This window comes from Bison bison, unplaced genomic scaffold (genome assembly GCF_000754665.1).
Source record: "Bison bison bison isolate TAMUID 2011002044 unplaced genomic scaffold, Bison_UMD1.0 scf7180017864371, whole genome shotgun sequence".
NCBI lineage: Eukaryota > Metazoa > Chordata > Mammalia > Artiodactyla > Bovidae > Bison > Bison bison.
In genome coordinates, this window is record NW_011494943.1 from 1,410,440 (window position 1) to 1,426,599 (window position 16,160).

The 16,160-nt window shown below is 53.2% G+C and overlaps 2 protein-coding genes across 2 annotated transcripts in view; one reads left to right on the forward strand and one right to left on the reverse strand.

Annotated features, from left to right (window-relative positions):
- The window catches only part of RGS9 (regulator of G-protein signaling 9), a 50,419-nt gene that overhangs the window by 11,543 nt on the left and 22,716 nt on the right, over positions 1 to 16,160 (reverse strand). Inside the window, 7 exon segments of the mRNA XM_010856060.1 lie at positions 729 to 814; positions 1,939 to 2,077; positions 2,723 to 2,810; positions 6,386 to 6,501; positions 8,435 to 8,548; positions 9,889 to 9,950; positions 10,625 to 10,654. Coding sequence (XP_010854362.1) covers positions 729 to 814; positions 1,939 to 2,077; positions 2,723 to 2,810; positions 6,386 to 6,501; positions 8,435 to 8,548; positions 9,889 to 9,950; positions 10,625 to 10,654 — 635 coding nt within the window.
- The window catches only part of LOC105000281, a 2,552-nt gene continuing 1,580 nt past the window's right edge, over positions 15,189 to 16,160 (forward strand). Inside the window, exon 1 of the mRNA XM_010856059.1 lies at positions 15,189 to 16,125. Coding sequence (XP_010854361.1) covers positions 16,092 to 16,125 — 34 coding nt within the window. The 5' untranslated portion in view covers positions 15,189 to 16,091. The remainder of the gene's footprint in view (positions 16,126 to 16,160) is intronic.

Genomic DNA, 16,160 nt, shown 5'->3' on the forward strand with positions numbered 1-16,160 from the left:
GTGGGGGGGTGCGGGGAGGACAGGCCCTGGGGCTGGGGAAACTCTGCCAAAGTCCCAAATCTTTGTTCAAGCTGTTGTTTGGTTACTCTTCTGAATCTTAAATCCCTCTAGCGTTTTCTTTTTCGCCCCCAGAGAGTTCAAACTGCTCCTCAGGACGTTTTATCCTTTGCCCAAGGGCTGCCAGAGGGACATTCGCATCTCCAGTGAGGAAGGTGAGCATGGATAAAGGAACAGAGGGACTTGATGAAAAGCAGTCCCCTGTGGTCAGCAAGAATAGTTCCCCTGTTCGTTTCCCTGAAAGTCCAGCATTTTTCTTTGGGAGCAATCTGCCCCTGTCGCCACAGTCTTGAGCCATCACAAAGGATGTTACCAGGACGTAGCTAAATTAATTCCTAAACACCAGTTTGGAGTGGAGAAGTGTGCGAGTTAAAAGGCCAATGCAATGCTTCCATCTGTAATAAAGGTCATTATTCCATTTGATAATCAAAACTCTTTCAAACCAGCATTAGGAAAACAAAACTGACTGGCAGTAATGACCATGTGCGTCTCGCCAGCATGCTTTCAGAGCGTGATGAAGCCAATAAGGCGATCAGACCCTAAGAATGCCTCCCAGTCTCAATATTTTCATCCAGAAAATATCTTGATAATAGCCATTTGGCTGAAAAAGATCCTCCTTTCCCTGTAAACAAAACAGCAGGCCGTGAGCGATTTCAGCCCATTCTACTTGCCTTTTCCTTGTAGTTCCCTGGGGTTCAATCGCTTTGGCCAGCATCTCCTTATAGATTGGGGATTTTAAGTAGCGAGCGTAAGAGTCCTGGCAGGAACAAGAGAAAAACGAGAATTATAAGAAGGAAAGGGTCCAGTCAAAAGAATACACTTGCCTTTTTCCCAGCCTCCTCCCAGCAGCGAGACGGGAGTTGAAAGGATTTGTTTCCTTGTGCTCAAGGCATTCAGATCTGCATCGAAAGCCACGGTTCTCAAGTGTGGTCCCCAGGCCGGTGGCATCCATTTCACCTGATCACTTACAGTGCTGTGCTGACTCACTCAGCTGTACCTGACTCTTTGTGACCCCGTGGACTGTAACCCACCAGGCTCCTCTGTCCATGGGATTCTCCAAGCAAGAATACTAAAGTGGGTTGCCATTTCCTTCTCCAGGGGATCTTCTTGACCCAGGGATCAAACCTGGGTTTCCTGCACTGCAGGCAGGTTCTTTACCGTCTGAGCCACCAGGGAAGCCCGGATTCCTTTGTGTGGCTATTTCCTGGGACCCTGGGCAGATTCAGAGAAGTCACTTCCTGAATGCTGCCTCACCCAAACCAACTGCAAACTTCAGTCCCAACAAATACAGGAGAAAGCCCAGAGCAACAACTGGAGGAATTTCTCAACAACCAATGGGGAACTGATTTTAATTTCTTGAAATGGTACCATTCTAAAGACTAAGCAGTGACAGCAAAAGTCATGAGAACTGTGGGCAGAAGACATAACGGACAGATGGCCAAACAGTCACAGGAAAAGATGTTCAACATCACTAATTATCAGAGCGATGCAAAGCAAAACCCCAATGCGGTGCCACTTCACGCCGGTCAGAACGGCCACCATGAAGAAGTCTGCAAGCAAAAACCGCTGGAGAGGATGTGGAGAGAAGGGAACCCTCCCGCACGCGCGGTGGGAATGGAAGTTGGTGCCATCACTATGTCAGGACAGCCCTTCAACTGCAGAGTAAGAAGACCTGAGAGGGCTTGAGCCTCAGCAGCTGCTCCTCCCTGGCCAGAGGGCTCGGGAGCACAGGGAGGGGCCAGGCCTGCTGCAGGTGGGAGACACAGCTGACAGATCTGCACCCAACAGCAGCAAGGCCACGACCACACACGCCCCCTTCCCCCGCATCCGGGGACCCAGAGACTGGCGGACTTCCTGGCGCTCTCGGCCAACCCTGCCTACCTTCTTCATGAGCATGTAGATGTGGGTCTGCGCCGCGTCCAGCACGTAACGGTGGGGGTGCTTCAGCCCCTTGACCGTGATGTCCATGGTCTTGCCGTCTATGTTTATCCACCGTCTCGCCCCGGGGGCCAGGAACAGCCTGAGACCGGGAGAAGAATGTTAGCCAAAGTAGCCAGACAGGGAGTTCCCCGGTGGCGGTCCAGTGGTGAAGACTCCCTACTGCTGCTGCTGCTGCCGCCGCTAAGTTGCTTCAGTTGTGTCCGACTCTGTGCGACCGCAAGACGGCAGGGGGTGTGAATTCCATCCCTGGTCAGGGAACTAAGATCCTACAGGCTGTGTAGTGCAGCCAAAACTAAATTTAAAATGAAAGTAGCCAAACCAAGTCAGTGAATGGAATCTTCCCAGCTGCTCGGGAGAGAGGGGCTGGCAGACATAACTCACCCCTCACCGACCCTGGGGTGAAAGGGGTCCTTTTCCAGAATACTCAAGCATCTGAATAGGTTGTCAAGCAGCATTTCCTAGAAGCAAGAAGACTTCCCTGCCAGCACTGGGAATGTGAAATATGCTTAACTTAGGAATTCCCAACCTCTTAGAGAGCAAACAGTGGGTGGGGTGACCCCCAGCCCCCCAGAGCAGGGGTGAGGCGTCCACACACGAGGTCCACACACGAGGTGCACTGACGGCACGACACGGGGCGTGCGGGGCCTCCGTCCAGTCTGACCTCGAGTGCAGGGCAAGGACCAGCCAGGTGGGGGGCCTCTGCACCCGCACGGCTCGTGCTTACTTGTAAATCTCCTCCGCCTTCTCCTTGACTTTGGACTGATCGCCGTACTTCAGGTCCTCACAGGCTTCCCAGAAGCCCAGGTTCTCCCCTGCGAGGGGCAGACGGTAGACGCCGTGGACACCCAGACGGGAACCCGGATGGGAGGCGGAGGGAGGGAAAGAAGAGAAGCAGTCAGTGGGCATAGCTCCCGCCCTGGGCCGCGGCCGCGGGCGTGGAGGTGGGACCGTGGGCTCCTGGGTGCTCCGGCCAGGGCCCGGGAGAGGGCACGAGGCCAGGGAGCATGCCGACGGTGCCCCCTTGGTGCACAGAGACCCGCTTCTGAGAGCCTTGCAGCGCGTGTTGCCGCCAGAGCCCCTCACAGATGCTCTGCTGAAGCTGCGACCCTGAAGGACTGACCCTCCGGGAAGGCCTGGCCGCGGGGGACCAAACGCAGGGCCGCCTGAGCCAGAGACCCTGCCCCTCTGGGCCCAGAAGGAAAGCCGGGCGTCGCCCCCTGTGTCCTTCCAGCTCGACGCTCTCCACCCGGTGCCCCCGCGCCCTGGAGTGTGACACCGGGTGCATCGCCCCAGGTGGCAGTGTCACCTGAGAGAATACAGGAGGCACAGCAGCGGGAAGCAGGAGCCTGCATGTGTGCGTGTGGGCACGGGTGTGCGTGTGTGCGGGGGGTGGGTCACGGAACACCACCATGTAGGGAAGTGTACCACCCCATCCCTCTGCTCCGTTTCCTCGTTCCCTGGAAGCCTCCCGGGCATTTCAGACCAGAGAAGGCTGTAGGAGCCTAAGCGAGTTGACTCTGTCCCCTAATTCTAAAGGATTAGAATTCTATAGAATTCTATAGAGTTATACCCTTCCTCTTTGGCATAAAATCCAGGGAGTCCTTAGGACCAAGACCACCCGCAGGAGCAGACGGGCCAGGATGCTCTTGAGTGACAGCCAGTGGCTTCACATCAAGGGCCCTGGACACCACCTTGCCCACAGCAAAAGACAGTTCATTGCTTAGGAGTACAATTAAATGCACAATTGTTCACAAAAGTCAAAAGGTGGAAACCACCCAAATGTTCACCAGCACAAGAGCAAACACATGTGATTCGCGCACGCAATGAGCGCCACTCAGCCCAGAGAGGGAGGGGATCCTGGCACAGGTCATAGCGGGGTGAACCCTGAAGGAAGTGGTGCCAAGTGAAACCAGCCAGACACAAAGGAACAAATACCGTACGATTCCATGTATTCGAGGCCCCCCAGCACTCAGGCCCAGAGGAAGCAGAACAGCTTCCAGGGGATGGGAGTTCGTGTTTAAAGGGGACATTTTCAGTTTGGAAAGATTATAAGGTTCTGGAGACGGATGGTGTGACAGTGTCACTGAACTCGACACTGAGAATGGTTACAATGGCAGCCTTATGGATATTTTACCAGTGTAAATAAATGAGCACACGGAAGTGTGTACATGGATGTTCACAGCAGTACTACTCATAACAGCCAAAAAGCGGAAACGACCCGAACGTCTACCACCTGAGGCTGGGTGCCTGCACAGAACAGAACACTGCTGTCGTTCAGTCGCTCAGTCGTGTCCAACTCCTTTGCAACCCCACGGACGGTAGCCCACCAGCCTCCTCTGTCCATGGGATTTTCCAGGCAAGAATACTAGATGGAGTTCATGGCCATTTCCTTCTTCAGGGGATCTTCTGACCCAGGGATCAAACCCAGGTCTCCTGTATTGGCAGGCAGATTTTTGCTGCTGAGCCACCAAGGAAGCCCGAATGGAATACTATTCAGCCATTAAAAAGGATGAAGCATCATTACATGCTCCAACACAGAAGGACTTGCAAAATACTCTCCTGAGTGAAAGAAGACAGCAGGCCACATACTGTGTGACTCCATGTACAGAAAATGTCCCAAACAGGCAAATCCGTGAAAATGGAAAGAACATCAGTGGTTGCCCAGGACTGGGCAGGGGGCTGTGGGGGGAGAGGCAGACAGAGGAATAGGGAACGGCTCCCATGGGTTGGGGTTCCTTTTGGGGGGCGCTGACAACGTTCTAGAGTTAACACGGTGGTGCTGTTGTGCACCTCTGTGAGTCTAATACAGAGCGCTGACCTGCACACTGTGAAAGGGCAGGTGGATTATATGGTCCAAATTTACAACATGTGCAGCATATCTCGATTTTTAAAATTTTCATGAAATGGACTGATTACTTGTTCTGCCTGTATCAGAAGCCGTGGCAATGTCATCCAGAGATCATCAATAGCGCTCTTTTTCAAAATAACAGCCAGGGAATCATAGAGACGAATTCTCACTGATGGGATAAACTCAGGCTGTGGTTCGTCAGGGGGCCACGAGATGGCGCCCAGCCCACTTCCTCACCCGGTGCTTCTGGCCTGAAGCAGCCCCCTCCCCATCTCTGGGTTTATTACATCCTGGCAATCAGGCTTAGTCAGAGAAAAGGCTTTTCCAGAATCCCTATTAGAACGTAAGTTGCCACATCAGGCAGGCAAACAGGCTCATGGCACGTCCCGGGGGGTAGTTTCAGATGCAACTCATAGGCCAGCGGGTCTCGGGGAGCAAGGGAGGGGCAGGGGTGCCCCGGGGCTGGGGACCTGGCGGGAACGCCAGGATTTCAGGGCAGGCAGTGAAGCCCATGGAATGCTCCACCGGCGGGACGTGGCCCCAGTCTGGCCTCCGCTTTTCCCGGGTGCCTCCCTGCACGCCGTATCTGTGAGGTTGCAGGGCCCCCAAGGCCGGGACATGAAGCGCGGGCCTACCAGTGGCCCCCAGCCTTTCACTACCAGGGACCCACTTCACGGAAGACAGCTTTTTCATGGACTGGGGGCAGGAGGGGGAGGGACGGTTTCAGGACGATTCAAGGGTGCACTTTATGTCCATATGTCCCCGGCGGCTCAGATGGTAAAGGATCCACCTGCAATGCAGGAGACGTAGGTTCCATCTCTGGGCCAGGAAGATCCCCAGGAGAAAGAAATGGCAACCCACTCCAGTATTCTCGCCTGGAGAATTCCATGGACAGAGGAGCCTGGTGGGCTACAGTCCACGGGGTCGGGAAGAGTCGGACACGACTGAGTGACCAACACTTTCCCTTTATGTCTATCGTTACTATGTCAGCTCCACCTCAGGTCATCAGGCATTAGACCCCCCAGCCCCCCCCACTCCACTGAAGCTGCACCTTCTAAGGAAGCAGACTGGGAGCTGAGATGTGGTCCTTGATCGGGGCCACACGTTACAGTCACTCGGGGAGTTATCAAAACTTGAGAGAGTCCACCCCAAACCAATTGGGAAGGACCCACTGGGGACGGGGTCCAGGCGAGCTGAATCGGCAGCCAGGGAGCCCTGCGCTGAAGAAAGCCAGGCGCATGGCGGCGGCAGACTTGGGAGCTCGTGGCTGGGTGACCCTGGGGCTCAGGGTGAGCAGGTGCCAGCAGCCAAAGGGGATGGGGTGCTGGGGAGGAGAGTCACAGCTCACACAGCTTCCGTGAGCAAAGCGACCCCCCTACCAGGGAGCCCAAGAAGGGGCAAGTCTGGAAAGCTCCCACCAAGAGTTGGCCGGAGCAGAGCCCTGAACACACCTGCCAGCATCCTCCAGCCCCAGGCTAGATGTCCAGGATTGTCTCCAAAAGCAAATGCTTCTATTAAGAAAAAAAATCAAAGACCCACCACTGAACTCCTTCCTGAGAAAGTGCTGGAAGCTCTGCCGACCCTTGGGGTCCCGGATCAGCTCGCTGAAGTTGAAGGCCCAGCGCTCCACCCGCATCTTGGTTGGGATGTCCACCCTGCAAGGACCACGGTGTGTAAGTGCGACCTGTGTGGGGCGAGGGGCTCCGGCCCCACTAACCTCCACGCGTTTCCTCCCTCATCCCTGCACAGACAAGCCAAGTAACCCCCTGCTCGGAAAATGCAGCCTCAGACACATCCCCTGGGCCTGGGGTCGGGAGCTGGCGGCCCGGGCGGGGCTGTGGGAGGGACGCCCCACTAACCCTCCAGGACAGAGGGACACGCACAGCCCCTCCAAGGCCTGCGGAGGCAAGGGCCGGCCGCCACGCCAGGCCCAAATTCAGGGGGGCCTCTCTTATCCAAACCAGGCCATCCTAAAGGAATCAACCCTGAATGTTCACTGGGAGGACTGATGCTGAAGCTGAAGCTCCAATACTTTGGCCACCTGATGCGAAGAACTTACCCCTTGGATAAGACCCTGAAGCTGGGAAAGATTGAAGGCAGGAGGAGAAGGGGACAACAGAGGATGAGATGGTTGGATGGCATCACTGACTCGATGGATATGAGTTTGAACAAGCTCCGGGAGATGGAGGGCAGGGAAGCGTGGCGTGCTGCGTCCACGGGGTCTCAGAGTCGGACACGACTGAGCGACTGAACCCCAACAACAACTCTTATTCGATACACTGTGAGAGACACACAGGCTGAAGGAAACCATCCTCATAACCAGATGGCTCCAGAGTCCTGGGCCCTGCAGCTGACCCCCGCCTCCCACGGGCGCCCTCCTTGACCCATCAGCTGACCACAGGGCTACATGGAGGAGGGGAAAGGGCGCCCCCCCAGGCCTGCTCACCAGGTTGGGTCTGAGCCCGGGGTGCTCCACAGGCCTCAGGAGGCGGCGGCCGTGTCGCCGACCTGCCCGTGGTTTGCACCCATGCCCCGGCCCTGCCCCTCCTCCCCTTCCCCTTCTTTCTTTCTGTGTCAGCTTGGCTTTCTCGTCTGTAGTTCAGCCTTTGCCTCCTCTTCCAAACAGCAGAATTATGCAGCAACAACCCCTCAAATTTCACAAACAGCGAAGGAATGAGTGGTGTAATTCCTCAAGGCAGGTTAAGGGCTCTGCCTTCCCAGAACTTATTTTTACTCTAATTAGAAATCGAGAATGGAAAGCCATAGAGATGACTGTTTTCTTTTCAAAAACAATCTCTGTATTGTTAAAACAGAGTTACCCTTTGACCCAGCAGCTCCATTCCTAGGCACACACCCCAAGAAATGAAAAATACACGTCCACAGGAAGACGAGCGCATGAATGTTCACAGCAGCAGACTCACACGCGCTAGGAGGCAGAGACGACCTGGACGTCTGCCAGCTGATGAGCGGGTGAGCAAGATGTGGTCCATCCATGAAATTATATTCTTCATCCATAATTTGAAATTGAGTACTAATATCTGCTTCAACATGGATAAACTTTGAAGGCATCATGCTAAGGGTAAAAAGCTAATCACAAAAGACCTCATATTGTACGATTCCATTTATATGAACACCCAGAAGAGGCAAACCTGGAGAGACAGGCAGTTTAGTGGCTGAGGAGGGCTGGAGGGGTTTAGCGGATGGGGACTTGGGGTGATAGCTAAAGGGTGTGTGCATTAGTCGCTCAGTCTTGTCTGACCCTCTGTGGCCCCATGGATGGTAGCCCGCCAGGCTCCTCTGACCATGGGATCCTCCAGGCAAGAAGACTGGAGTGGATTGCCATTTCCTTCTCAGGGGATCTTCCCAAGCCAGGGATCAAACCTGGGTCTCCTGCATTGCAGGTGGAATCTAAAGGGTAGGGGGTTTCTTACTGGGGTGATATTTTAAAAATTGACCTGTGGCAGTTGCATGAGCCTAGGAGCATAGTCAAAATCACTGAAACATACACTTTAAGTGGTGAATTCTATGACGTGAAAATTGTAACGTGAAAAGTTCCTTCTAAAGAACACAGACATCTCGAATACGTACAGTTTGGCATTTAAATCCCAGAACTGGGTGTCGTCCGTTATCCACGGATTGCTGGGGAGGCAGCCTGACATGATGGCATCATTGGATGAAAACTGCTCGCTATACTTAACGATCCTCAAAAGCAAAAATAAAAATAAAAAAAAGTGATTTCCTGGAAGTTCAACACCCCAGAGACCAAATAAGTCAACACTCAGGTCGGTTGACCAGCCTGCCCTCCTTCAACTCTGTCTGTGTGGTTACATACTCATCACTGTCTTCTCAGAAAAACACTAACAACTCTCAGGATTGGCAGGTGCTTAACAAGATCTGTCCTATTCTCGTCGTGAAATGGAACGGCGTCTCCCAATCCGGCTCCTCTGTGACTTCTCTGTGCTTGGTTCATAGAACACGGCCTCTTCAGCCTTGATCGTGAGTCTTCACAGTGCAAAGCTGATTCTGCACGCATTCAAACAGGGGTCTCGGCACCATCTTGGAGGCATGAGGTCCGTGGAGACTCAGTGAGGCTCTGTCTCCACCCTGGGGCCCACCCTCTGTCAAAGATGCCGGCGTTTGGGAATTCAGACCCATTATTCAACACTGTGGTCTCCCTGAGACAAACGCAGGCAAGCGCTAATCCCTTCTAGCTGGGTTAGACCTCCTGAACCAACATGTGTCCTGGTGTCCGCTAGTTTGGGAAAAAAATCTGCCAGGTCCTCACCCTAAGGGTGGGCATATTGCATCCATAATATACACACGAGGTGCCCGCCACGAAGGCTGCCCACCGCCACGAGGGACTGCGGAGCAGGACCCATGCCCCAGGGACACGGCAGAGCCCCCCGTCCTCAGTCCCGGGTGGAACTCAAGGCCCCGGGCTCCACTTCTCACAAGACCTTCTTATTCCCACCAGACCTTCACCGTGGAACAGCGGGAAGAAAGGGGGAAAACAGGTGCCCACAGGTCCAGACACTAATGGTGTGGAAATTACGGTAATGAGGCTCCGAGACAGTGAGTCTAAAAGTATCCAACAGCCTTTGAGCCTCCTATAATGGACTGTCCATTTGGTTTCAAAACTGACTTTCTGGAACAGGTCAGAGTAGTAATGCCCTCTGGGAGACTGGATCAAGATAGCCTGAATGTTTGAGAAATCAAACATTAATTTCCAGTTTCTCCCAACTGGATTTTAATCAAAGGTTAACAACGGATGTTTATGAGTACCGCTGAACCATACCATCTAGGCCGTGAACGCTTCCCACTTTCCCATCCACAGACTGTCCAGCGCCTCACCCCTCTCTGATTATTCCTTACCCGACCCAGAGACCAACCCAACTTAATCCCCGTGAGACTGCTTTTGTCCCTTTAAGTCCTTGGGAATCTCAAGCCAACCACGACTTGTCAAGTCCTCCTTGAGGCAGAAGTTCTCCTGCCTGATGACCTGCTGTGCCAACCTCAGCAAGAGCAACAGGTTAGAGACCTACCCTCCAAGAGACACGGACGACTTCACCGTGGACCTCATCAAGGCCTGTCGGTAATACATGATCTGGAAAAGACACAGTGGTTAGACCGCCCCGCCTGGGGTGTCGCCAACACCAATGCCTACACGCGACTCTGAACCAGAAGCTGCTTCCCCATCAAAGCACCCCATCCCGCCCCCTCAAGCCGGCCCCCCAGGACCCCAGGGCTCAGGTCTGTAGCACACAGAGGACCCCAACTCCAAATGAGCAGCCTTAACTCATCGTGTGTTCATCTCAGAAAAGACACCACCTGGGAAAAATGAAAGTTCTAAACCGAGACAAAGGCTCAGCATTTCCCCAGACGCCTCTGACGCACAGAAGCAGATCTAACCTCACGGCCATCATGACCCAGGCCTCTGTCCTGGGCCCTGGATAGAAGATCTGCCCGGGCAGTTAGCCTGTCACCCCGGACAGACGCTGAGCTCCTCTGACTGTGAGCGGGATCCAGGGTGCGGGACCCACCCCACACCCCGCAGATCCCGCCTTTGGTGGGTGCTTCATGTCCCGCATAGCAGCTCACCCCAGGCACATCTTACAAGAGACGCTTTGGCGTCTGTGCCGTCCGTTACTTTGTAGACAACTGTCTGAACCCTACACCTGGTTTTCATTTCATCGCTGAGTGCAGAGCAGGAAGCCAAAGCACATATAATTTGTTAGAGGATTAAAAATCAAACTTCCCTGAAACTGGGAGGCTAATTACCTCTTTCCTGACAGAAACCACGGTCTGTTTCTGTAAAAACAAAGAAGCAAAACCATTAAACAGAAGTCATGAAATCATTAGAGTCCAAATATCCATTTGAAACATAAAAACCCTTCCCCAAGAGAACACTGCCCTTTTTTTTTTTTTTTTTACTTAAAAGACAGAATTTCCCCATTACTTGTTCCACCCTATTCTGTACAACTACTGGAGAATTAGATCAGCTGGGAGGTTTGGTGACAGAAGGGGCTGCTTTGCCACTATTTCAGGACTGCCCCCAATCCCCCACAGCGCCCACATAACATCCACTGGGGGAACTAGCCACTTGACCAGTACCCGATGTTTCAGGGAAAAGCCACGCCAGCGAAAATAAAGCACACGCTTCAAAGACTCGAGAGCAGCCTCCACTGCAAGCTGAGCCCCAGAGCGGAGCCGTAACACGGACGCTCGGACGCTCTCACCTCGGGCTCCCTCCTCGGTCTGGACTTTCACAGCAGAGGAAGGGCGACTCAGAGAGGAGCCCCGTGTCTAGGATCCTGGAAGCTCCCGGAAACCACTCAGACCTGCCTCCTCCTGAACCTTCCTACCACCTGACACGCGCCCCTGGTACCATTTGTCTGCCCCATCCAACTCTGGGAGGCTGGGTACAGCTGGTGCTTCCCAAACCAGTTTTCCGAGGTTTGCTTGTGTCAAGGACCGCCTGGTGTGCCTCTTACGCGTCAAGCTGAGCACCATTCCTGGCGGCTAACACCCGTGCTGCTGAGTCCCACCGGGTTTGCATCCCTGGGAAAGCCCAAGGACGACACGATCTCCTTTGGCCAGCTAGTGAGCTAAGTCCTGGGCCAGAGCCCAGTGACAAGGAAGGAAGGAGGGTCTGATCTGGAACGTCATATGTGAGTCTCCTTTCTACTTTGTGGCATTTTTTTAACTTTGCATCAGGAATTGTTTTTATGTGATTGCTTTTCTCAAGGCGGGGGCGGGGCGGGAAGCTAAGACAAATGATCTCAGAAAGGCAACGTGCGACTTCCCTGGTGGTTCAGGGGTTAGGAATCCAGCTTCCAGTGCAGGGGACGTGGCTTCGAGCCCTGCTCAGGGAACTGAGATCCCACACCCCACAAGGCAACCGAGTACCCGCGCCACAGCTAGAGAGTCCGTGCGCTCCGGGGGCCACGCGCCAAACTGAGACCAGACACAGTCAAAGATGAAAAGTACATACTTTTAACCAAGGAAGGGAATGCTCAGGCACAGCTCTCTGATTTGACCCTCATCCCCACACACGCTTCCGCCTTCGTCGCACTCATCACAACCATAATTGGACACTGTTTGTGCACCTCTCTGTTTAATCTATGCAGCACCCATCAGGCGCTACCAGGAGCAGGAAGACCACGTTAATCTTCCGGAGCATAACCTGTGGCACAGAGCAGATGCTCGCTAAATACCAGACAAATGATGACCGCTGTGTGCCTGGAGGCTGAAAAAAAAGGAGATGCATTTTAAGGTTAAGAGAATATTTTTCTCTTAAAAAACTGAGAACACTCTCCAAATGACCCAAACATTTTGGCAGTTACGCTAATTATCTGTCCCTATGTTCTCCTAACACAGGGCTGTGTGAGAAGACACACATTTCAGGTGGGAAAGGACCCCAGGGCCAGGGTGGATTTGCATTCAAATCTAATATAATCAGAGGCTTCAGTTCAAGTCATGCGGAAGTGGATTAAGAAGAGTATCTACTGGTTTATGCCTTCTGCTCAAAACAGAAGCTGGACTTTTGTGTGAAAATAATCACCTAGCTATATACAAAGCAATTTACACCTCTCTGAGCCTTTAGAAAGTTTAAGGGAGGGAGGTTTTATTATTCTAATTTCCGGCTGAGGAAACCAAGGCTCTGACATTTCCTGGTTGGTAACTGGCTGAACCAGGATCCAAACCCAGATGTGACCTTGGCAAGCGGAGAAGTGGGGCTTCCCTGGTGGTCCAGTGGCTAAGACTGTGCTTCCATTGCAGGGGGCTCGGGCTCCATCCCCGGTCAGAGAGCTAAGATCCCACAGGAAGCACAGTGCGGGCCAGAAAAAACAAGAATCATAGCAAGAAAGGCTCAAAAAAGGCTGTTCAAAAACAAAAATTCCGAGCAGTGATCCAGGAGAATTGGAAAATGGTGTGTTCTCTTCACCTGTTCCTCGCTTGCCCCGAGGCTGAGGCTAGTGCTGAATGGAATGCCCCTGTTTGGCCATGAGACACTACTTCGTATAAAGCAGATAAAGAATAAGGGCCTGCTGCATGGGACAGGGACCTCTGCTCAGCAGTCTGCAGTGGTAAAAGAATCCAGAAAAGAGGAGACATGTGTATATTTAACTGATTCACTTCGCTGTAAACCTGAGGCTAACACTGTAAATCAACTACACTCCAATAAAAATTAAAAACAAAAACAAACCAAGAAGCACGAAAGAACGCAAGAGCCCCAGTCCAAGAGGAAGCACACACCTGACCGACTCTTTAATTAACACTAACGATGATAAAACACTCCCAGCTGGAAGAGAAGTAGGACCTGGGACCTGACACAGCCCGGTGACCATAGTTAACGATGCTGTGTTACATGCTTAGAAGTTGTTCAGAGCACAGATCTTAACTGTTACACCACAAAGTCAAGGGTGGAGGTGTGAACTCATTGGTGGAACTCACTTTGCCATATTTGTTCGCATCTAACCACCCACTATACCCCTGAAACCTGCACACGTAATAACACCAATATCTCAGCAAGGCTGGAGCGTGGACACGCTGACGGTGGTAACGACTGCAACTGTGCTTGGGGTGCCCGGTGGGAGGGTCTCAGACACCCTCCCTCGGTGCCCAGGCCCCAGGATGAGCCGCTGTCCCTGGCCCTGCGCCCTGTGTGGGCACGCAGCCCAGCCTGTCCACCGTCTCTGGGCCCCCGGGGGCCGTCCTCGCACAGCCCCGGCCACCAGCACTCCCACCTCTAGCCTACTCGGCGTGGTCTCCGGCCTAATACTGCTGTTTCTGGGGCCACTATCTCGGTCTTCAGGGTGTTAAACTTTTTTATATTTTAATTCCCTTCTTGACTTTACTATCCTTTCAGGACGCTGGGCTTGCTGTGGGCTTTCTGGTTCCCCCAAACTACCAGCGATCTCCTGGGAATCGGACTGCAGTGGGTTCCTTGGGGTCTAAGAGCTTGTCCACCTCCACCCTGGATCACCCACATGGACTTCAGCGTTTATTTCTAACTTTAAATACTGATGTCCAGTGTGGGGTGGAGGGAGGTCCCAGAGGGAGGGGATACAGGTACCCTGGTCACTGCGTTGTACAGCACAAACGCAACACTGTAAAGCCACTGCGTACATGCTAAGTCACTTCAGTCGTGGCTGACTCTGTGACACCGTGGACTGTAGCCCACCAGGCTCCTCTGTCCGTGGGAAGCTCTGAGCAAGAATACTGGAATGGGTGGTCATTTCCTTCTCCAGGGGATCTTCCCGACCCAAGGGTAGAAACCACGTCTCCTATGTCTCCTGCATTAGCAGGCAGGTTCTTTACCATTAGCGCCACCTGGGAAGCCCAACTATTAAATATATATATATATTTAATAATGATTTATATCTATATATATCATTTAATAATGATATATATATATCATTTAATAATGATATATATATATATCATTTTAAAAAAAACAACCCTCTGTCCATGGGACCTGCCTCCTCTAGGTTAACATACAGGGAGTCTCTCTCCTGTCTGGAGAGTGTGTATCTTGGCAGTAGGGAGAGGGTTCTGGACTTCTCTGAAAAGACAGAGAGAGAATTTGACGGGATGGGGGTCACTAAAAGAGTATCGACCTTCTGGGTCAGAGAGGTCAAAATCCCGGTCTGTCACCTCTCGGCTCCCTGACTCTGGATAAGTTACCCGGCAGCTGAAAGCCTCTGCCTTCTCATCCGTAAAGAGGGACATAAGCTGGAGTGACTGGCGTGGGGCGGGACCCTAAGCACTGGCTGCTGACGAGGGCTCAGATGCTTCTGCCAAGAACACGCAGGTACCACTTTAGCCCCAGTTAGGAGGCAGATCAGGATGCCCAGGCAATACTGGGGACACAGTCATCTGCTGCTTACGTGAAATTTAAACTTAACTGGGAAAAATAAAATAAAATAAACTTAACTGGGCTTCAAAGCCTCACAAACCTATCACTATGATTATTACTATCAATACAGAAAAGGCCACGCGTGTGTGTGCTCAGTCGCTCAGTCGTGTCCAACTCTTTACAACTCTGTGGACTGTAGCCCACCAGGCTCCTCTGTCCGTGGGATTCTCCAGGCAAGAATACTGGAGTGGGTTGTCATTCCCTCCTTCAGGGGATCTTCCCAACCCAGGGATCAAATCCACATCTCCTGCAAGTCTCCTGCATTGGCAAGTGGGTTCTTTACCTCTGAGCCACCAGGGAAGCAGAAAAGGTCATAAGAAATATTTAATCAAAGTTCAGTTATTAAAAAGTACTGGAGTGGGTTGCCATTTCCTTCTCCAGGGGATTGTTCCAATCCAGGGATTGAACCTGGGTCCCCGGCATTGCAGGCAGACTCTTTACCATCTGAGCCACCAGGAAATCCCTTAAAAAGTACACACACACATATTTCTAAGCAATTCTGAGAAAGCCGTCTCATGGTAAGACTAAAACACGTCTTGCACCCTGGAAGGCACGCACAAACCCCACTGTCTCCACAGCTAGTCCTCCTGGGGTGAAGTCACCTCTTTATCCCGCAGCCCAGGGAAGAAGACGCTGTTACAGGAGGAGCACCCCACTCAAGGAATCTTAGCATTCTCTGCATTCCCAGGATTCTGGCTTGGGATTTTTCCAGAGTTGCCCAAATAGGGACACGTCCAGAGCCTGTTTACACACAGCCCTGTGGCCCGCGTGCCAGCCCTGAGATCCAGACGCAGGCTGCAGGCGATGGTCCAGGGCAGGAGGGCTCAAGGTTGTGCCCTGGGGTGACGGGGGCAGAGGCTGGGCAACTCCGGGGAGGGAAGAGCAGCGACCCTGGGGTCAGGCGATCAGGCAGGTTTCTGTGCAGAAACAGGTGAGGGCCGGGCAAGCCGTGGAGTGAAACGTAAGGTGGGGAGGACCCCAGGGACGCCGGGAACACGGGCCGCGAGAGCAGAGGAAGAGTCAAACGCCGGAAACCGGAAATCCGAGAGCGGAAGCAGTTCTGGCAAAGCTGACCGGAAAAGAGAGGGGTGCGGTCAGCGGTCCAAGGAGACGAGAGTCCGAGGCTGTGAGCATCGGAAGGAGTCCTTGTCCCGATGAGGGCGGGACTGACCGCACAGCTTTCAGGGGACCAGGGACCTGGAGAAGGTTCTAGAACAGCAGAACATCAAGGCAAGCGCGGGCCTGCTGAGCGTAGAGCTCGGGGCCTGAGCACAGACCCTGCCATGAAGGGGGCGCCGGGCGCAGGACCGCAGGGTGCGGCTGGGGATGGGGAGGCGGTACCCGGAGAGGCAGCGGCTACAGAAACGTGAGGGCCCCCACGCCCGCCGGCCGGGC